Genomic DNA, 22,566 nt, shown 5'->3' with positions numbered 1-22,566 from the left:
AGTAAATCTAATTTCAAGTAATGCTTTCTACGCACTTATTATGTGCCAGGTACTGGGCTTGGTTCTTTCATTCGATAGTGTTTGTTTAATCTTCTTTGTTCTTGAAGCTATTGCTAAGAAAAAAAAAACAACACTACCCTTTTTGATATGATAAAGCAACTCTACCAAAGATACTGCCTTCTGTAAAACAAACCAGCTATCAGTCCAAGGACAGAATGGCAGCTTTATAATTAGCTAATCATTAATGAACATTAGCCAGGTGACATTTGTAATGACTTACACAGCTAGGTATGTGGCTATATGCACACACAAGTAAATCCTTCACCCAAAGCTTTATGCTAAACCGGCCTTCCTTAATCAAGTTTCCTTCCCTATTGTGTGTGTATGTGTGTGTGTGTGTGTGCGTGTGTGTGTGTTTAGAGATAGGGTCTCTCTCTGTTGCCCAGAATGAAGTACAGTGGCACAATTACAGCTCAATGCAGCTTAAACCTCCCAGGTTCAAGTTATCCTCCCACCTCAGTCTCCTCAGTAGCTAGGATCGCAGGCACACGCCACCATATGTGGCTAATTTTTTAAATTTTTTGTAGAAATGGGGTCTCCCTGTGTTGCCCAGGCTGATCTTGAACTTCTGAGCTCAAGAAGTCCTCCTGCCTCAGCATGCCTGTGTTGGGATTACAGGCATGAGCCACCATGCTCAGCCTCATGTGTTTTTCTATGTAGCAAGAGAGTCCTCAAGCTGTGTCCCCTGCCAAGGCAAGAAGGAGATTGGGAACACAGCTGCTTAGCTTAGGTGGGTAGCATCATACACAGCACATACGAAGCTCTCAACAAATCATTTTGTTTGACCCAGATCAATCGTCATCATCTCTTACCAGTCATAACTGCTTCCTAACTGGTCTACCTGCTTCTTCTCTTGCCTTCCTAGAGTACAAGGCAAAAAATTAGATAACATTTTTTCTCTAAGGAAGCCATTCGACAGCTTCTTATCTCTCACTCAGAGCAAATGCCGAAGTTCAATGGCTTAGAGGGATCCCTGGATGTAAACTTCATTCCAGCCCATGGGCCTCCAGGTTCCACCCCAGCTCATTCATCTCAGTCCTGCTCAGGGCTTCTCATTTGCTCTTTCCTCCACCTGGAGATCTCTTCCCTAGACCCTCATGTAGGAGGCAGATGCATAAAGAGTTAAAAATTATAAACTCTTGGAAAAATATAAACAACTAATAGAAGGCACTGGAAAGCTACCAAAAGCAGACAGAAACAGAAGACAATCCAATGGCCTTGAAAGAAGAGAACCATATTGGGTGATATCTATGTTTAAATGGCTTTTCCCCTTGAGGCCACTCCAGAGTCTGCACTGGACACAGCAGCCAGAACTCAAGAAAAAGCTGCAGTCTCACTGCCTTGAAAAGCCAGATGTCAGGGATGCCAAAGCGGTTGGAGATTGTGAAGGGAAATACCAGAACAGAACAGGTGACAGAGGGAGGAAATCTGCATACATCTCCTCACAAATCCTGGGTTTATCCCTGAACAGTAGATGCTTGAGGGAAGTCCAAGTAGTCTGGCAGAAACAAACAGGTGAAACGCTGAAAAAGCTACCAAATATTTCATAAGCTGTCCATCATTAAAAAGTCAGGGTCTGGAGTTTTAATTCTGACATGGTGAAGGCACTTGGTAAATATTTTAAGCTTTGCATGAAAACTCCTGAAGGAAGACACCTTAAAGTGCAGGTATGCCTTAGGATTACAAATTTACACTAAGATCAATTGCAAAATTGAAACAGAGCTTCCCTAACAAAGTGTACAAACAAACTTTCCCAAGTTCAAGGTAGTCAGCCAGTAGGTGCAAAAATTAATCTAGAACAAAAGTCTTAACTTTTCAGGGGGAGATAACAGAATTCAGAATCCTTGCAACATATTAACGCAATGGAAAATGCTACATATACAAAGAAACATAAAAATGTGACTCACAGTCAAAAGAAAAATCAGGCAACAGAAACAGATTTTGAGATAACCCAAATGTTTGAATGAGGAATCAAGAACTTTAAAAAAGTTATAATAAATATTTTCAAGAACCTCAAGGAAAGAGAGTCATAATAGGGGAATATCAGCAGAAAATTTGAAACTACAAAAAAGCATCAAACAAAATTCTGTAATTGAAAGGTAAAATATTTGAAATGAAAAATTCACTTGAAGAATCACTTGAACCCGGGAGGCGGAGGTTGGAGTGAGCCGAGATTGCACCACTGCACTCCAGCCTGGGTGACAGAGCAAGACTCCGTTTCAAAAGAAAAAAAGAAAAAGAAAAAGATTATCAGACTGAATAAAACACCAAGATCCAACTAAATGCAATCAACAAGGATGCATTTAAAATATAAATACCAAATTAGGTTGAAAGTAATAGGATAAAATATATATATATGCTGCAAAAAAAGTACACATAAAAAAGTGGTATGGCTACACTGATATTGGACAAAGTAAGCTTCGAGGCAGAGACTGTGATCAGAGGTTTAAACATGGTGTTTCATGATGATAATCAGGAAGACATACAAATCATAAATATGTGTGCACTTAAATACAAAGTTTGAAAACAGATGACACAAACACTAGACAGAGGTAAAAGAAATTGATAAATGGTCTTAACAGCAAATGGAAATGTCAAGGGGGAAAAAAGGACCACTCAACTTGAAGAAAGATCAATAATACTTGAAAAGAAGTCAAAATATTTATCCAATCTGAAGAAATGAGAGGAGAAAAAAGATTAAAACAGAATAACAGAATTACAGTCAAATGTGCAAACATATCAAGTGATCTAATTTATATGTAATCGGGGTGAGAATAATAAGGCAAAAACAGTATTTGAACAAATAACGGACAAAAATTCCCTTCAATTTGGGAAAAAAACAACATGCTGATCAAAAAGTTTTCATAAACTCCATCAAGGTAAGCGGATCACTTGAGGCCAGGAGTTCAAGACTAGCCTGGTCAACATGCTGAAACTCCGTCTCTACTAAACACACACACACACACACACACACACACACACACACAAAGCTAGGAATAGTAACACACACCTGTGATCTCAGCTACTCGGGAGGCTGGGGCAGGAGAATCACTTGAACCCGGGAGGCGGAGGTTGCAGTGAGCCGAGATTGCACCACTGCACTCCAGCCTGGGTGACAGAGCAAGACTCCGTTTCAAAAGAAAAAAGAAAAGAAAAAGATTATCAGACTAAATAAAACACCAAGATCCAACTAAATGCAATCAACAAGGATGCATTTAAAATATAAATACCAAATTAGGTTGAAAGTAATAGGATAAAAAAAATATATAGGCTGCAAAAAAAGTACACATAAAAAAGTGGTATGGCTACACTGATATTGAACAAAGTAAGCTTCGAGGCAGAGACTATGATCAGAGGTTTAAACATGGTGTTTCATGATGATAATCAGGAAGACATACGAATCACAAATATGTGTGCACTTAAATACAAAGTTTGAAAACAGATGACACAAAAACTAGACAGAGGTAAAAGAAAAAATTGATAAATCCACAATTGTGGTTAAAGAATAAACATGCCTGTGGATAAAGAATAAACATGCCTCTCTCAGAACTCAGAGAAACTCTTAATAAAACAAAATCCAGTACAGATACTGTAGATGTGGACACACTACTGAATAAATTAATCTAATTGATATTTTTAGAACACTATATCCAAAAACTGCACAATGCACATTTTCAAGTACACAAGATGTATTCATGAACACAGACCATATGCCATAATGATAATTAAAATAAGTCCTAATAAATATCTAAATTAAATTCTTTTTAAATTTTTTTAATTGACAACCATTTTACATATTCACGGAGCACATAGTGATGCTTCAAAACATGTAATGTATATAGTGATCAGATCAGGGTCAACAATAGAATAAAGTCAGAACTTGACAAAAAAGATATTTAGAAAACACATATAATTGAAAATTAAACTATACACTTCTAAAACATCAGGGATGTAAAAAGAAATCACAAGAAAATGTTTAAAACATTTTTAATGTTACATTAATAAAAACACAACATAGCATAATCCATGGATGCAGCGCAAATTATAGTTAAGAGAAAAAATTATAGCTTTAAATGCTTATATTAGAAAACATGAAAAGCTTAAAATCACAAGTTTCCATATTAACAAGCTAGAAAATAGCAAAGTAAGTAAAAAGAAGAAAAATCAATGAAATAAAAATTGGACTAACAATAGAGAAAATTAACAAAGGCAAAAGCTGGTTCTTTTGAAATATTAATAATATTGATAAACTTAGGAGATAAATCTTCATGACCTCGGCAGGGATTTCTTATATGTAACACCAAAAGCATTATCTATAAAAGCAAAAAATGGATAAGTTGGACTTTGCCAATATTAAAAACTTTTGCACTTCAAAGCATACCGTAAAAAAATGAAAAGATAACCCACAGGCTGGGAGAAAATATTTACAAATTATATACTGTACTTTATAAAGGAATTGTATCCACAAAAATGCAAGGAACACTTGTAACTCAGTGATAAAAACAGAATTCAATTTTTAAAAGGGGCAAAGGATTTGAATGTTTTTTGAAAAAAAGATATATGAGTAGCCAATTAGCACATGGAAATGTTCTATATTATTAGTCATTAGAAAAATGCAAATTAAAACTACAATGAAATACACTGTCACATGCACTACAATGGCTAAAATAAAAATATATACTCACTAACAAATGTTGGGGGGATGTAGAGAAATTGGAATCTTCATATACTAATGGCATAAATGTAAGATGCAGTCATTTTAGAATTCAGTCTAGCAGCAATTTGACTCAAAGGTATGTATCCAAATGAAGTGAAATATATGTCAACACAAGACTTATATATGAATATTTATGGCAGCATTGTTCATCATCAACTGACAAATGAACAAACTAAATGTGCTATATCCATGCAATAAAACACTATGGAGCAATAAAAGTGAACAGAATACTGATACACGCCACAAAATGAATGAATCTCAAAACCATTATGCTAAATGAAAGAAGCCAGACACACAAGACCATATATTGTATTATTTCATTTGTATGGAATGTCTAGAAAAAGCAAATCAATTGTAACAGTAACTTGTTTTGGTTATCTAGAGTTGGGGGTAGGAACAGAGAGTGACGGCAAATGGACATAAGGGATTTTAAGGGTGACAGAAATATTCTAATATTGGATTGTGGTAATGGTTATATAACTATATGATTTTATTTTAAAAAAATCACTGAAGAACATGCTTAAAATAATTTTATGTAATGCAAATTGTACCTCAAATAAAGCTGCTAAAAATATTGTCAACCCCCTAGCAAGATTAGTTAAGAGAAAAATTCTAAAATAACAATTCAGAAATGAAAAATGGTATCATGGCAGAGCCTACAGATATTAAAAAGATAATATGGTCACACTATAAATAATTCTATGCGAATAAATTCAAAAATTTAGGTAAACAAATTCCTTGAAAAATTAACTTAACAAAACTGACACAAGAAGAAATAGAAAATTTCAGTCACCCTATATTTATTAAATTAAAGTTATAATAATTTTTAAAACCTTCTACAAAGAAAACTGACAGGCCCAAAGGGTTTCATTGGTGAATTCTATCAAAAACTTAAGAAAAAAACCCAAAATTACACAAACTCTTTCAGAGCACAGAGGAGGAAGGAACACTTTCCAATTCATCTTGAGGCCAGTAGATAACCCTTATCCCTAAATCTTACAAAAATATTACAAGAAAAGAAAATTACCACAATTTTTTATCATGAACATAGACTAAAAAATCCTTAACAAAATATTATCAAATTGACTGGGCACAGTGGCTCATGCCTGTAATCCCAGCACTTTGGGAGGCCGAGGCGGGTGGATCACCTGAGGTCAACAGAAGCCTGGCCAACATGGCAAAACCCCATCTCTACTAAAAATACTATAATTAGCCAGGCATGGTGGCAGGCACTTGTAATCTCAGCTAACTGGGAGGCTGAGGCAGGAGAATCGCTTGAACCCGGAAGGCAGAGGTTGCAGTGAGCCGAGATCACACCACTGCACTCCAGCCTGGGAGACAAAAGTGAAACTCTATCTCAAAAAATAATAATAATAATAATTATCAAATTGTATCCAGAAATATACAAAAAGGATAACACATGATGACCAAGTGATGCTCATCTGAGTACTGCAAGGTGAGTTTAACATTTGAAAATCAACAAATTGCTTTTACCATATTATTAATAACAGAATAAAAGAGAAAACCCATATAATCAATAGAGGCTGAAAAGCATCAGAAAAAGTCAATACCCATTCATGATAAACTAGGAATATAAGGGAACTTCCTCAAGTTGATAAAAGGCATGTAAGAACTTCTACATCAAAGATAATACATATGATAAAATAGTAAAAACTTTCCTTCTAATACTAAGAATGAGGCAAAGATGTCTGTTCTCACCTCTTCTGTTCATCATTGTACTGGAACCTCTGGCCAGGGCAATAAGACAAGAACAAGAAAAAAATACATAAAATTGGGAAGTAAGAAGTAAACTTTTTATTTTTAGACAATGTTATAGCTTACACAAAACCTCCTGATGAATTTAAAAACCAAATACTAGAAGTAGTAAGTGACTTTAGCAAGGTTGCCAGATACAAAGTTAATATACAAAAATCAATATTGCTATGTACTAGAAGCAAAGAACTGGAAAATGATTTTTTAATTCAATTTATAATAGCATCAGAAACAAAGTAATAATAAAAGTAACTAAAGTTGTACAAGACCTCCACTAAAAAAACACAAAACACCTGAATACATGGAAAGATGTAATACATTTATGGATTGAAAGACTTAAGATATCAACATTGCACAAATTCATAGAGTCAATAAAATCCCAATCAAAACCCCACAGGCTTTTTTAATTGACAGGGTGGTTCTCAATTTATATGGAAACCCAAAGGACCTCAATTTATATGGAAACCCAAAGAACAGGCGAAAGATGCTTCAAAAGAAATACAAATTTGGAGGACTCATACTCCTTAATTTAAATCCTTACTATAAATCTACAGGAGTCAAGACAGTGTGGTAATTGCATAAAGGTAGAAAAATAGATCAATGGAACAGAGCAGATAACACAATAATGGACCCACACATTCATGGACAACTGATTTTTGATAAAGTTTCCAAAATAATTGAATGGGGGACTGTAGTTGAAAATAATAAATGGGGCTGAAACAACTAGATATACACACAGACTCTCAATTCTTTTTCTTTTTCTTCTTTTATTTTATTTTATTTATTTATTTTTGAGACAGAGTCTTGCTCTGTCGCCCATGCTGGAGTGCAGTGGTGCAATCTCGGCTCACTGCAACTCCACCTCCCAGGTTCAAGCAATTCTTCTGCCTCAGCCTTCTGCGTAACTGAGATTACAGGCATGCACCACCATACCCAGCTAATTTTTGTATTTTTAATAGAGACAGGGGTTCACCATGTTGGTCAGGCTGGTCTCGAACTCCTGACCTCATGATCCACCTGCCTCAGCCTCCCAAAGTGCTGAGATTACAGGTGTGAGCCACCACGCCCAGCCAGAATCCCAATTCTTAACTCTCCTACACGAGAATTAATTCAACATGGATCAAAGACCTAAACATAAAAGCCAAAACTCAAGGTAATAAAAAGAAATAGAGAATATCTCACAACCCCAAGGAAGGCAAAGATTTCTTAGGATACAGAAAGCATTAACAAAAAAAAATGATAAATAGGTATTTATCAAAATAAAACCTTCTGCTTATCAAAACGCACCATTTAAGAAGTGAAAGGGCAACTCAAAAACTGGAAGAAAAATTTGAAATAAATAAATATAGACATAGGATGTAGATATATAGATATCTCACAAAGGACTTATGACCAGAAATCAATTTTTTAAATGGTCAAAATACTTGAACAGTCTGTTTACAAAAGTTGATATACAAACGGCAGTAAACTCATGAAAATACATTCAGCATCATTAGTGATCAGGAAGACACAGAGTAAAACCACAGTGAGATACCATTTCATACCTAATAGAATAAATACAGTCAAAAATCTGACAACACTAACTGTTGGAGAGGATGTAGAGTAGGTAGAACTCTCAAACATTCCTGGTGGAAGTATAAACGGCACAATCACAGTGAAAAGCTGTTGGCCAGTTTTCATAAACTTAAACCTACATCTACTCACCCCCTCCAGGATCTGGCAGTTATACTCCTAGCTATTTATCCAAGAGAAATAAAAATCTAGATCTACACAGATTTTCACATGAATGCTCATAGCTTTATCCATAATGACCAAAAGCTATAAATAGTCCAAATTTCCATCAACAAGAAAATGAATTCTATATTCATAAAATGGAATAGTTTTATGATACATAATAAAGCATATACTTAATATGTATATATTTATTAAACATCACATAGCATCATTTATAAACATCATTGAATAACACACATAAGATCTGTGCATTTCACTCTATGTAAGTTTTACCTGTATTTAAAAAGAAAAGCTAGTTGGGCAAAGTATCAGTCAGGAATAGCTTTATTATGTGGTGGTAACAAATAGCCCCCAAACCATAGTGCCTTAAGTAGGAGTCAGCCTGCTGGTCAACCGCAGCCTGCTGCCTGTTTGTGTAAATAAAAGTTGATTGGAACATAGCCATGCCCATGTGTGCACATATTTCCTATGGCCGTTTTCCCACTATGGGGACAGAGTTGAGGAGTTGTGACAGAGACTGTATGGTCCATAAACTAAAAGCCTAAAATATTTTCTATCTGGCCCTTTATAGAAAAAGTGTGCTGACCCCTGGCTTAAAAACCATAACGGTTTATTTCTCACTCCTGCTCCATGTTAATCAAGAGTCAGCTGGGAGTTCTGCTCCATGTCATCTGTACTGCAGGACCCAGCTGATGGAGACAACTCTATCTGGAACGATGCTAGTCACTGTGACAGAGGGAAAAGAGCAAGCTCTGAAAGATCTTTCAGCAACAACTCAGTGATATGATTACAAAGTAACGTATCATTTTTCTTACAACTCCTGGACCTGAACTATTCATGTGACCCCATTCACACAAGGGGACCAGAAAATACAATCCTACCATTTGTTTATACATGTGCCTGAAAGTGGAGAACTGGGATATTTGCCAAACAGCACTAATGACTACCACAATTAAACTGAGAATCAATCAGTCCAGGTGTTCATTTCCAACAAACATGCATAACCCTGCTGAAATATTGCCCTACTGGGTAGAAGTCTGAATCATAAAAATTCCAAAAGTTGCCCCTAACCCTTCCCTTCGGCTCCCCTCTCACTTGTTAGAGCAACCCAGTACACTGCTTTCCTAATGGATCTAGACTGGAAATCTGACTAACCATCACCTTCACAGTGAATATCCTTCAACAGGGCCCTCCTGTCCTCGAGAAAAACTCAAGCCTCTGTGACCAGACTCTGCCAGCTACTGCAGCCTCCTCTCTCTCTCTGCCACCAGCTCAATTGTGTCAGGCTCTAAGAAGATGGAGTATAGCTTATAAAGAGCCAGGCACATCATACTGTTTCTGTATGCTATCCCTTTGCTCCTGTGGTTTTCCCTGTGTGGAATACTCTCTCCTATTATTCTCACCCTTTAAGACTCAGGACAGTCATTCTCTTGTACACAGAGCCTTCCGTGACCACGAGCTTGCTATTGCACCAGACCCAAACTATCAAAATACCCCAACCGCTGCTATCATACCAGAACCAAAGTACCAAGTCACAGGACTTCACCCTGTCAGGTTAAATGACTGCCAACTTACATAGCACTCACCAGGTGCCAGGCAGTTTTTTAAGCACTTTTCATATATCAACTCATTTAGTCCTCATAACAACCTACAAGCAGATATTATTACTATTTTTTCTTTTGTGGATAAGGACACAGAGGCATATGAACATTAATTAATTTGTACAAGGTCCCATAAGTGATAAGCTTCAGAGCAGGGCTATGACCCCAGGCTGGCTGGTGGGCTCTGAGGCATACTCTTAAATCACCCTGCTGTTTGCCACTGCAGGCATACAGGTCTGTTTCCCTTTGGGAATGTAAGGTGTTCAATGGTTAAAAAAAATACACCAGCCAGTCACGGTGGCTCACACCTGTAATCCCAGCACTTTGGGAGGCCGAGGTGGGTGGATCATGAGGTCAGGAGATCGAGACCAGCCTGGCCATCATGGTGAAACCCCGTCTCTACTAAAAATACAAAAATTAGCCAGGCATGGTGGCATGAACCTGTAATCCCAGCTACTCAGGAGGCTGAGGCAGGAGAATCACTTGAACCCGGGAGGCAGAGGTTGCAGTTAGCCAAGATTGCACCACTGCACTCCAGCCTGGGTGACAGAGTGAGACTCCATCTCAAACAAACAAACAAACAAACAAACAAAAACCAGTACCTCATTTCTTTCTGTAACCCCAAGGCCTGGAACATAGTCATTTAGGCAATAGCAGCTGCTCAACTGGGGTTAGTTCAGATAAAATAAGTAAGATCCTGGGGCCGGGCAAGGTGGCTCACGCCCGCAGCACTTTGAGAGGCCGAGGTGGGGGATCACGAGGTCAGGAGATGGAGACCATCCTGGCTAACACGGCGAAACCCCATCTCTACTAAAAATACAAAAAATTAGCCGGGCGTGGTGGCGGGCGCCTGTAGTCCCAGCTACTCAAGAGGCTGAGGCAGGAGAATGGCATGAACCCGGGAGGCAGAGCTTGCAGTGAGCCGAGATAGCGCCAGTGCACTCCAGCCTGGGCAACAGAGCGAGACTCCATCTCAAAAAAAAAAAAAGATCCTGGAATCCCAAAATCAACTTGTCACTAAACAAAGTCCTCTTGACCAGTGACATTTAGCAAGTGGTCAGATCATTACCATATATACCTTTTTCCTGAATCCCAGCCCTTTCTCCAGGGCTGATGACAAACCTGGTAATGGAGAGGCCAGAAGGGCCTGAATTATTAGAAAGATCCTTAGAAAATAAGCTACTGTAAGTTGGGACAAGCATAACCAATCATTCTGAAATGTTTAGAAAATCCTGAATATCTGGGAGTGTGAGAATTTGACTTTTCTGTGGAGAAAACAGCACAAAGCTTTCCTAAAAGTTTTTCTCCCTCACATAATTATGCTTTAAATTGTTAATAGGTATAATTATGGAAGATGGCATTGTGCTTGTAATTTTTCCTATTCCCCTTGTTATTTATTGATGATAAATGGCTTTATTAAAAAATAATGATAATTTCCTTGTTTGGTTGTATATCAATATAGTTTCAGCTTTTGTTTATTACTGCTTATGGAATTTTATGGATTGCCAACATTTAGTTCTTTTATTGGTTTATATTCTCTTGATGGTATAACAAGGGGGTGGAATTAACAATAATTTTATCCCTTCATTTCCTGACCCTCCCAACCCCATCCCAACTCTTTTAAGAAAGCACTCTAGTGCACTATTCATATGCGGCCACAGGAGGGTATAATTTTTACTACTACATAATTAGAACAATTAGCTGTATACCCAAAAACTCTCCTCTAAGGGCCAGTGCCTCACCAAACAGTGGAAAGTGGGATGCTCTGTCCCCACACTGCACTGCACAGAATTAGCCCCCATAGCTCGGCATGAAGCCCCTTCTGCTGAGACCAGAGTTTTAAACCTGTTACATTAACTGCAAGAGGATCAAATAGGCAAATAGTTGATCTCAGTGTTCCCCAGAAGAAAACCCTATTTGGTTTAAGAAATATTTGCAAGAACCATTACAACGAAAGCCACCTTCCCCACAGAGGATATTGCAGTTCTTAGATAGCTTCTCTCAAAGTAACTCCTCTTGGACCTGGTTTGAGTTTTCTCAGGAGACTCACAGCCCTTGAAATGCTAAAAAGACTACATATCTCTTTGTTTATCAACAGCCCTCCACTGGGGAATAGACTGGTTCACGTTCTCCACAAAATGTATGCCAAATCAGATCAATCACCCAAATGTAAGTTGTGCATGATTCTCTGAAAACTGCTTTTGGTTTTCATAAGACAGTGAAGGCCGAGCTTGGTACCAAGAAGAGGAGCAGCATAAGCTCTTGTGATACTTTACGTTTATGTCATACAGTTAGGAAGGAGAGGTATACAAGGAAAAGAACATCACATTTGGACTCAGATCCCATCTGTCCCACCTGGGGTCATGTTCTTAGCTTCTTGGAATCCCACCTCTCTTTCCACAAAAATAATTTTAGCAACATCTGCAATTCAGGCTTATTGCAAGGACTCAATGGGTTAAATGTCTAGCATATAATTGTTGTTTACTTTATATCATCTAATTTTCCTTTCTTCTAGATCAGTAGTTCTCAACCAGGAGTGAATCTGCCCTCCACCCAGAGACATTTAGCAAGGTCTGGAGACATTTTTTGTGATCATAACTTGAGGAAGGCCATGCAACTGGCACCTAGTGGGTAGCCAAGGATGTGGCTCAATACCCTACAATGCACAGGACGGCCCCCACAACACAGAATTATCCAGCCAAAAATGTCAATAGGGCCAATATTAAGAAATCTTGTTCTAGACTAGTGTTAAAATAATTCTTTCATTGTGATTGTTTCTTCTCCATAGCTTCTGTCTCTTTAAGTGAGCAAAGATATACTGAAAATCTACCTGCTCAAAGTTCTGTGCTAGGCATATCCTTAACCATCTCATATATTTGGTTGCCTGCTGCCATTTTCCCAAAGCAATTCACGTCTTCAATTATTGTCCATCCCTATGAATATCAAGCCTCAGCTTCTCTTTTCTTCTCTATGCTGCTTTCAGAGGTCCTGAAATCAGACATGCTGTGTATCAGAGCAAAGACCCATATTAATCAACATCCAAATATAGCAACAGCAGTTTGAAAATCAAAGAATGGGCCTTGGGGACATCAATATTTGCATGTTCACGATAAATACTTAACTACACATCTGTGCAATGTTCAATATAGTTGGGAGAGAAAAAGAACATTTATGTTGATTTCTGTCAAGTTCCACAACTAAAGGATCTGATATGCTAAAGAAACATAACTGAATTGTCATAAAGATGATTTTAAATATATTTATAATATACACTTATGAATTAGAGACATTCCTGGTTTACTCTGGGATTTTTCTAACCATCAATTAGATTACACACCTACCCCTAGGGGCAGTGAAATGAATAATTTTCGAGTTTGAACATTAAACATCCATTGCTTTCCTATCTGAATCTGGTCATCTCTACAACTCATATCGACCCTACATGTAATGTTCAAGGCCCAGTTTCATGTTTTCATTCTTCTCACTGTATGTTGCACACATGTGTATCTTTCCATGAGCAGAAGCCCCTGCTAACTATTTACTGTGGGTTTACAACCTGCCAGGCTCTGCTGTAAGTGCTATGTAGTCACAATCTCATTTCATCATCACAAAACCCTACAGGGGCAGATGGTATCCCCCAATCCCATTTTACATGGAAAAAAACATTGACACTTACAGAGGTTAAGTAAGTTGGCCAAAGTCACACAGCTAGAAGTGTCTGAATGAGTGTTCACACCCTGTATGTGTGATTCCAAAATCCATGCTCATCACCACTACACTACATTAGGAGGAAACAGACCAGACATCTGGTGAGTGTTCTTTATAAAGAGTTAAGCAGAGGGCACATACCCTTTGACCTAGCAAATCTACCTCAAAGAAGCTATTGTCCACAAATGCTGGTTCATGTGCAGAAACACAAATGTAAAACTATGTTGACTGTTGCATAACTTGAAAAGGAGACAAGAGTTAACAACCTAAACAGGGGAAGCAGATCCAGTCTATGGAATACAAAGTGGGGAGAATGTAGCAAAGAGTGTTTTCTTATTCATTATCACTTTCCCTTCTTCTTTAGTAAAAGGACTGTGATTTTATTCTGTGTGGCAATGCACCAGGTTAAAAATTACATTTCCTCGCCTGTCCTACAGCCAGGAACAGCTGTGTCTCGTAAATGGTTAACAAACAGCTCTCTCTTACACCATTTTCTCTTGTGTAAAAACTATGGCCAATTTCAAGCTACCAAACTCAAGTCAATCGGCTTGCAAAAACTCTGGCAAATGTAACAATTGGCATTCATAACCTAGGGTGAGCTGGCTTTAGCATATGACTGGCTAGTGCTGAGCAATGTAAACAAATAAGTCCCTGCATAAAAATGGGACGGACAACTAGCTAGCATGTGCTTTTTCTTTTCCTCTCCCCTTCTTCTTCCTTCCTGCTTAAAACTTGGATGATATGACTGGAACTCCAGCAGTTACCTTATATCATGAAGTGTCTTAGAAAATGAAAGCCACAGCTAAAGATGTTGATACAGAAAGACAGGAGAAGCCTTGTCTCTTTTGACCTCAGGAAGCTAACACAAGAGGCTGAATCTGTTCCTTTTTGTAAAAGAAACTAAAACTCCCATTTTAAGCCACTGTTATTTTGATTTTCTTGTTTCTGAGACAGAGTCTCGCTCTGTTACCAGGCTGCAGTGCGGTGGCACAATCTCAGCTCACTGCAACCTCCGCCTCCTGGGTTCAAGCAATTCTCCTGCCTCAGCCTCCCAAGTAGCTAGGATTACATGCACCCACCACCACGCCCAGCTAATTTTTGTTTTTGTTTTTGTTTTTGAGACGGAGTCTCACTCTGTCGCCCAGGCTGGAGTGCAGTGGCGCGATCTCAGCTCACTGCAAGCTCCTCCTCCCGGGTTCACGCCATTCTCCTGCCTCAGTCTCCCAAGCAGCTGGGACTACAGGTGCCCACCACCATGCCCGGCTAATTTTTTGTATTTTTAGTAGAAACGGAGTTTCACCGTGTTAGCCAGGATGGTCTCAATCTTTTGACCTCGTGATCCGCCCTCCTCAGCCTCCCAAAATGCTGGGATTACAGGCGCAAGCCACCTCGCCCACCCGTTATTTTGGTTTTCTATTACACACTACTTAAAACAGAGACCTTCAGACTTTGCTACAACATCTCTATTACTTGTATCTGTTATAATAAAAATGTTTTATTCCAGCATTGTTTACAAAATTTAAAAGGCAAAGATGTTTAAGGGGCAAGGGGTTGGGCCCTTGATTTTGGCAACAGTATCATGAGGGCGGGGGGTCTGGAGGAGACAGAGAAATGACAGGCCTGGCACACAAATCCTCACTGTGGGTATGTCCTGACAATGAAAGGGACAGACTGGAATCCAACCAAGTTCACCAACTGCCAAAAAGATTTCTGGCCAAATAAGATTCAGGCGCCTCCTGAGTTAAGCCTTCAGTGAAACATCCTGTTTCACCGATGAAACGTGATCAGGTAATGGGGAAAGCACAGGCTGTGCCGCCAGGCTGATGTCTCCAACCCAGGAAACACCCAGGAATCCTGACAATGGGGAGGGAAAGCAGCAGGACTTCAGCCCCCAACCCAGGCAGCAGGGGCTCCCTGATTAAGGTGTCCCAATTAAGGGGACCCCAGAGACGGTATCAAAGAAGTACAAAACAGAATATCGAACCACCACCAAGCATGCGGAAGAGCCAGAAAAGATAGAGACACTCAAGTCTATAGACCCCAATGTACTATCAGAGACAGCTGCAAACAGCAACCTGGTGGTTAAGTCCTTGGGGACAGCACAGACAAATCTAGTGGGGGCTTCATTCACATTCCCCAAGGTGGTCATAAGCACCACACTGACAGTGACACACTGTAAAATCAATTGTGTGATTCCTCTGCCTTTTCTTACACAAAATTACTGCCAAGTCCATTTAGGATTCATCCTTGTGGACCAGGTCAAGTCACTAGGCTTTTAGTACAACCTGTGTGCCCAAAAGTAGTGTGTGTGCTATGGAAGAGATATTAAGCATAGGTCCCTATTCTTAAAGATGCTGTAACCTAAAAGGAAAATGAATTACACATAGAAAAAAATATCTAGAGAACCGCCATCTATGTTCAAGCATTGGATGCATATTCAAACCTTGATGTTTATGAATTCAGAGAAGAAAAACAAAATTCTTCCTGGAAAGAAGAAAAACTGCACAGAGAATATGGTCAGGAAGACACGGGTCTTCAGGCAGGCCCTGAAGAATAGATACCATTTGAATCAGAAAAAAATCAGAAAGAATATATTCCATATAGGAAAACAGCACACAATTGGTACTAAACCAACATATTTCCAATGAACAATAAAAACAGTAAACAGAAGAAAACTAGAGAGGGGTAAGGATAATACTGGACAGTCATGAGTATTAAGCTTGAAAATGAAAAGTGGAAATTGCTCATTTTTCCTTAGAAAAATGCATCAATAAATATTAGCTAGATACCATTTAGGTGCCTGGATACTTGTTCTGGAGCCCCAAATACCCAACTGTTGGCTCCTGGACAAAGGGGAGCACCTAAAGGCTGAGCAATGGACTCCACCTACTCATCAGAATTGATGGAAACCCACACTTTTCATACCGCCCCAAATGGGAAGTTGTTATGAGGAGAAGCGACCCAGATTTTTCTAGGCCTCATCTGCTCATAACTGAACAATGTAATAACCAACTTAGGAGTAATGAGGCTGCCCCTTGAGCTAAGATATCTCTTTTCCAGCATATCGCATGCAGTGAAATTGAGTCCACTTTGTGTCCCCCTCACAATGTCTAGTGGGCCTTGAACACAGCATGTGCCCGATAAATATTTGTTTGTGAATTCTACTCATTATGTGAAAAGGCCCAAGCAGGGTCCAAGCTAGGGTTGGTCAGTTGTCCAAGGTGCCAGAGAATCATAACTTAAGGCTAAGTCCATGATATGTGTTCTCCAGGACGTGGTGGCAGATTTTTCACAATGTTTGATAAAATCGAAGGCAGGGGTACTGGTATTTAACACAGAAAGCAGCACTGGCTTTAAGTTAATGTTTCATATCCAGTAAAGAGGCTAAATATCTATCGTTTTGATAGATTGCTATAAATGAAACATTAGTGGGGCTCTTAAATACCTTGTTTCAGATCTTCATTACCCGAAATTAATCTTGAGCAGAATATCACACCCAATGTGGACTCCATTAAGTAGCCAGTTAGATAACACAGGCTACGCTTTATCTAATAAGGATGGAATCAGGAACGAATCTAACAGCACAATTTTACCACTCCTGCAGCCCAAGAGCATTGCAAGCCAGAGAGGCAGAGAATGTTTTCCAGAAATTCTCAAATATAGCCATCATGCCCCTGCAGGAGGACAGCTTCACAGTCTCTTCTCAAAAGCAGCCTGGTGACCATGCTCAGTGTTCAGTGTGGTCTTACATCTCCACCCTGGGCTCACCTGGGAATTGGGAGAGCTTTGCTGCCTCCACACTCGTTCAAGGACTTCCACAGAACCATTAGTTTTGGTGAAGGTTTATCTGGAATTGTCTTCTGCCAATTTCTCTCATTATGCAGAAGCAGACCAAAAGTTCAAAATAGCATAAATTCAGAAGACAGGAAAGGAGAGGAGCACAAAGCTCACATACAACCAATCAGCTGAGCTAAAAGCAAGTTGAGGAAAACAAATGCACATCTCTAAGAATGAAGAGAAGGCAAATCTCCAATAATCTCCAGGAATCCACACAGCTGCATGCCACATACATGTTACAGAGGCTCCTGCGCGTCCATGCCACACGCCCACAAGCAGCGATTGACGTGGACTTTACCATTACAGAAGGCGCATGGAGAATCTGGCTAGAGAAGACTGTGTTCCTTTAACCTTCACATTCAACACAGCAAGTAAAGGCTATTTACCCGAAGACCCTACAAAACCTATTTGCTTCAATATGGATGTTTTTGGAATCAGCCTAGCTCAAAATTCCTCCAGCAGGCAAGTTTCTCCAAAATGAAACAAGTATTTTACTCCAGTATACCATTATCATGCATTTCTATATCTAAATATGTTTCTTCCTTTGAGACTGTTGACCCACTTGAATTTCAGCATTATCTACCTTTCTTTCTTTTTTTTTTTTTTTTTTTCTGAGATGGAGTCTCGCTCTGTCGCCAGGCTGTAGTGCAGGGGCGCAATCTCTGCTCACTCACTGCAAGCTCCGCCTCCCGAGTTCACGCCATTCTCCTGCCTCAGCCTTCCAAGTAGCTGGGACTACAGGCGCCCACCACCAAGCCCGGCTAATTTTTTGTATTTTTAGTAGAGACAGGGTTTCACCGTGTTAGCCAGGATGATCTCAATCTCCTGACCTCGTGATCCTCCCGCCTCAGCCTCCCAAAGTGCTGCAATTACAGGCGTGAGCCACCGCACCCGGCCAGCATTATCTACCTTTCTTAACCAATTAACCATTCATAGTAATCATGGTTAACATGTACATACCAGGTACTCTTTTACATGTTTTGTTTTGTATATACTAATTCAATCATCCTAACAACACTGTAAGATAACCCTATTACTATCCCCATTTTATAGGTGAGGAAACAAGCTCAGGGAGGCAATTAGCTCTCTTACCTACAGTCACATAGCCATTAAGCAGAAGATCTGGGATCTGAATTGAGCCATCTGGCTCCACCAGTCCTACTTTTAATCCCAACACTATATTGCATTGGTTTCACTTGTTCAGAGTTTAATCATATGAACCCAGACACATAATCTAGAGTGTAATGGTAAGAAAAACCAAGTGTCCCTGGCCATATTTCTCTCCCACTCCTTCCACCTCATTCCCTATTTTCAGTATTCGGCAATTAGGTATTGCTTCTGCCCTGCTGAAATATGTTTTTGACATAAAAATGGCCATAAGATATTCCAGCAAATACAGAATGACCCAAACCAGGCAATGTATTATTTATTTTGGCCATGAGGGCATATCCTTAATCTTGACATCTTGGCTGGTTTGGGGCATTTCACTTGATTGAAAGAAAGGGAGGAGATGAACATTTATTGAGCACTTGCTCACCATGTCCCAGGTAAGGTGCCTGGCGCTTTCGCCTAGATTGCTCTGTTTAATACCAAAAGCAAATCCACCCAAGGTAACTAATGAAATCCCATTTTTAGAGACAAAGAAACAGACTCAAAAAGGTTAATACTTACATCATGGTCAAGGAGACTCACTTTGGAGGGATGGCACGTGGATTCAAGCCTAAGCCTCATCTAAAGCTGAGTCTATTTCTACAACAGCATGCTAGGTAGTAGATACCCTATCGTATAAAACCAGAAACCATTCTCAGACTTTTTTTTTTTTTTTGCCTCTGAGCAGTAAGTCTTTACAGATTTACTGGTTGTTAAATGCTACTGACTCTAGCTAATTCCCAAATTAACTAGATTCCTTTTGGAGCTTGTAAAATGTGCTACACACTCAACTTCCGAATTTAGCATGCAAGATGATGACCACAGCAGTAAGAATGGTGCAACTTTCTTGTTAGAACAATGCATGCCTAAAAGCCTCCTTTTAATTTCTACCTTCTTTTATGAGGATTATGTGATCGAGGACACACCTAGGATACTGCATATTAATTTCAACACAGCTAATACCCAAAATGTCCCACCAATTTACTCTTCACTGACAATGTTAAAAGAAAATGATTTATGCAGATCAATCATCTCGCTCATCAAGTCCTACCCTGACAGCCAGCCTTCATCATTGCTATTTAAAAGGCACTGCTGACAGAAAAGACCGACTCTTTGATTAAGGGCCCTGTCTGGCTAACCTTTTATTTGAAGAATGATTGCCGCTGAGTGACAAATACTTTTCCATTCATTTCAAGGCAAAGATATTGACATTCAAATTCTTGATGGCTACACTGAGCAGATGCCACTGTTGGCAAGAGGCATGAGAGCAACAGCAGGTACTCCACGGCTTTGGGGGCAAGGGAAAAAGAATAAAACTAAAACACATGCACGCCGGCGCTGGCTAAAGGTTCTCAACAAGTAAAAGTTGCGGGTCTTTCAGCCAGATCCTCTTTCTTCAACAGTCAGCAAAGGGCATCTGCTTGCAGTTTTGCCCCGGTCTCCATCTCACAAGTGCCTGGCTTTATGTTGACTCTACTTGGAACTGCACCGGCAGCGAGGACTAGAAGTCAAAAGAAGCTCAGAACATGCCATTCCCAACCCAAGGGAAAAACATCTCTCTGTCCGGAATCACAGCATCCTGGCCGACCTCAGGCTGAAAGTACCGGCCTCCTTTCCGCTTCACAGGATGTTAAGTGACTCAATATAAAGTGGAAGAAGCCGGTGAAAAATCACCCATAAAAAACAAAACAGAAATATTCCATCCCATCTGCTAAAGAGGAAGAAGAAATAATAATAATAAAAGGAAGAGGTAAGATTGACAAATAGAGTTAGCAAAAAAGACAAACTGAACTTATTTTAAAAAGGTGGTTTTTCTAATTCATTTCAGGTGAATTTAGACCTTGGTCAGCATCACACACACACACACACACACACAAACACTGCATTCATATCCTCACAGCAGGATTATTTTGCTTGTTTTTATTTCTTAAATGCAAAATATTACCTTAAAGGAAAGTGAGAAAATTATGGATTAAGGAAGGCTATTTGTGACAAAGGCCATCACAAAGCCTCAAGATTAATCATTTCCAGGAACAAAATGAAAATACCTCAGCAGGTCATCAACAATTCCTTTTAAATCTTGCCGAGATGCAATGTTGGGTCTCACATGCTTCACAAAGGAAAGGGTATCCGAAAAGCTGTAGCTGTGATCCTCGAACACATTCCCCACAGAGGGAGAGGCAGGAGATAGCCAAGACACAGCCAGAACCTTCTCCCCATCACCCCAGGGCCAAACAGGTGACCAGGGCTTCAGAGAGAGAGAAAACCTGGGTGTGAATCCAATCTCTACTACTCATCAGCTGGGGGATTTGAAACAAGTTACCACCTCAATTCTCTGTGATCTCATCTGCAAAATGGGAGTGGTGAGATTGACCTCGCAGAATTAGTTATGAATATTAAAGAATAGAAACTAAATAAAGCAACTTTCCCTTACCTAAACCTCTTTTTTCCTCCTTTCTTCTCCTCTTCTCCTCTTTGCTCACTAGTTTGCATGTGAATCGAATCATCCATGAGGGGTATCAGCAAAAAGATTTACAGTTATAGCCCCGCTTCCCTCACTGTGTTACAATGAGAACAAATAAGATAATGTTCGCATTAAAGCACTTTATAAATCTTAAATCAATACAGAAATGTTTGCTGTTGTTATTGTTGTTCGCCACAAACGGTATCCTCTAACCCATTTTGATCTTTTTCCTCATTTATTTCTCCCATCTATATTTCTCATGGTGAATAATAAATCAATAACCAATTAATCAATAATCATAATATCATCTCCATTCCTGAGAACTACTAGTGGTTGTTTCTGCAGCTGTCTGAAAGGAGTCCCTGGGAGAAATGATGTTTCTTCTATAACAAAAATGTATCGGAGGTTATTATGAGCCAGGCACTGGGACAAAGAGGTGAATGAAAAATGCAAAATTCAGTCAAGTGGGGTAAACAGACAAATAAAGAAATGATTTCAATATTGCTGCACCATATAAGTTAAATACAAAGGCCAATGAGGAAAGGTATGACTACCTGGGGCAATCAGGGAAGATTCTGCTACAGTGATATCAAGGCAAGTCTTCACAAGGTGGAAAAGGAAGAGTGGGTCACTTTGGAGAAAGAGGATGCCAGGTGCAAAGGCATGGAGGCTCAAGACAGATCACCACGCTCTGGCAGGGACAAGGGGGAAGTTCCAATCATACTAAAGAGTTAAGACTTATTCCTTTAGGTAATGGCAAGTTTGAGCTTGAAATTGCTATCATACAGCCTATGGTTTCAAACATGCCCCTGATGAAAGGCAGGACACAACAACACTTGCTGGGTACCCACACAGTGCTAGCAACTGGAGACACACAGATGAGCAAAACTATCCTGACACACTCCCAGGAAGGGGAGCCAGGGAGACTCGCCTGCTCTCAAGCAACCTCTGAGCAGCTGCCCAGTGAGGGGCAATGAGACCCCACTGGCCCTAGTACTTGTGCCTTCTTGTTTGGCCTCAGAACCTGCATGTCATCCCCAGTCTGTTGGGGTGGGTTCCTGCTTTTTTGCTTGACCCTCCTCTTGCATTTCTATGGACTCTGATGTCAACTATGGATAGCTCACATTCACCTTCAGAGCCATGTCCTCCAGCTATTGCTGTCCTGCTTTGACCTGCAGTGATCCTGTGGTCTCCCTGATGGCTCCTGAAAGCATCTCTGTCAGCAGGGAGATCTCTATTCCAGGTCTCTATCCCTTACTCTTGGTACTGTACCCAAAGTACAAGGGTGAACATGTGTTCACCAAATCCTGTTTCACTCTCCTTCTCCTGGGCACACAGATGGCAACATTTGACATTCTCCCTCACAGTTGGTTTGAGTTCTAGTCAATATAGCAAAAAAGGGATGTGAGTCACATCACAGTACAGATCTCCCATACTAGCTACTATAGCCATGACAATAAACGCAATGACTTAAAACAACAGAAATTTATTCTTTCACTTTTATGGGTACAAGGAATATAAAA

The 22,566-nt window shown here is 39.7% G+C and overlaps 1 protein-coding gene across 9 annotated transcripts in view; it reads right to left on the bottom strand.

Annotated features, from left to right (window-relative positions):
• LRMDA (leucine rich melanocyte differentiation associated) overlaps nt 1–22,566 on the bottom strand; it is a 1,132,554-nt gene that overhangs the window by 756,510 nt on the left and 353,478 nt on the right. The window contains exon 1 of one of the 9 annotated variants that reach the window (NM_001251900.1): nt 19,719–19,765. The exons of the other annotated variants lie outside the window; for them this stretch is intronic. Coding sequence (NP_001238829.1) covers nt 19,719–19,765 — 47 coding nt within the window. Of the gene's footprint in view, nt 1–19,718; nt 19,766–22,566 lie in introns of those variants that run through there. 9 annotated transcript variants of the gene reach the window in all.

The sequence above is a fragment of the Pan troglodytes genome, chromosome 8 (assembly GCF_028858775.2).
Source record: "Pan troglodytes isolate AG18354 chromosome 8, NHGRI_mPanTro3-v2.0_pri, whole genome shotgun sequence".
NCBI lineage: Eukaryota > Metazoa > Chordata > Mammalia > Primates > Hominidae > Pan > Pan troglodytes.
This window is presented reverse-complemented; position numbering and strand designations above follow the sequence as displayed.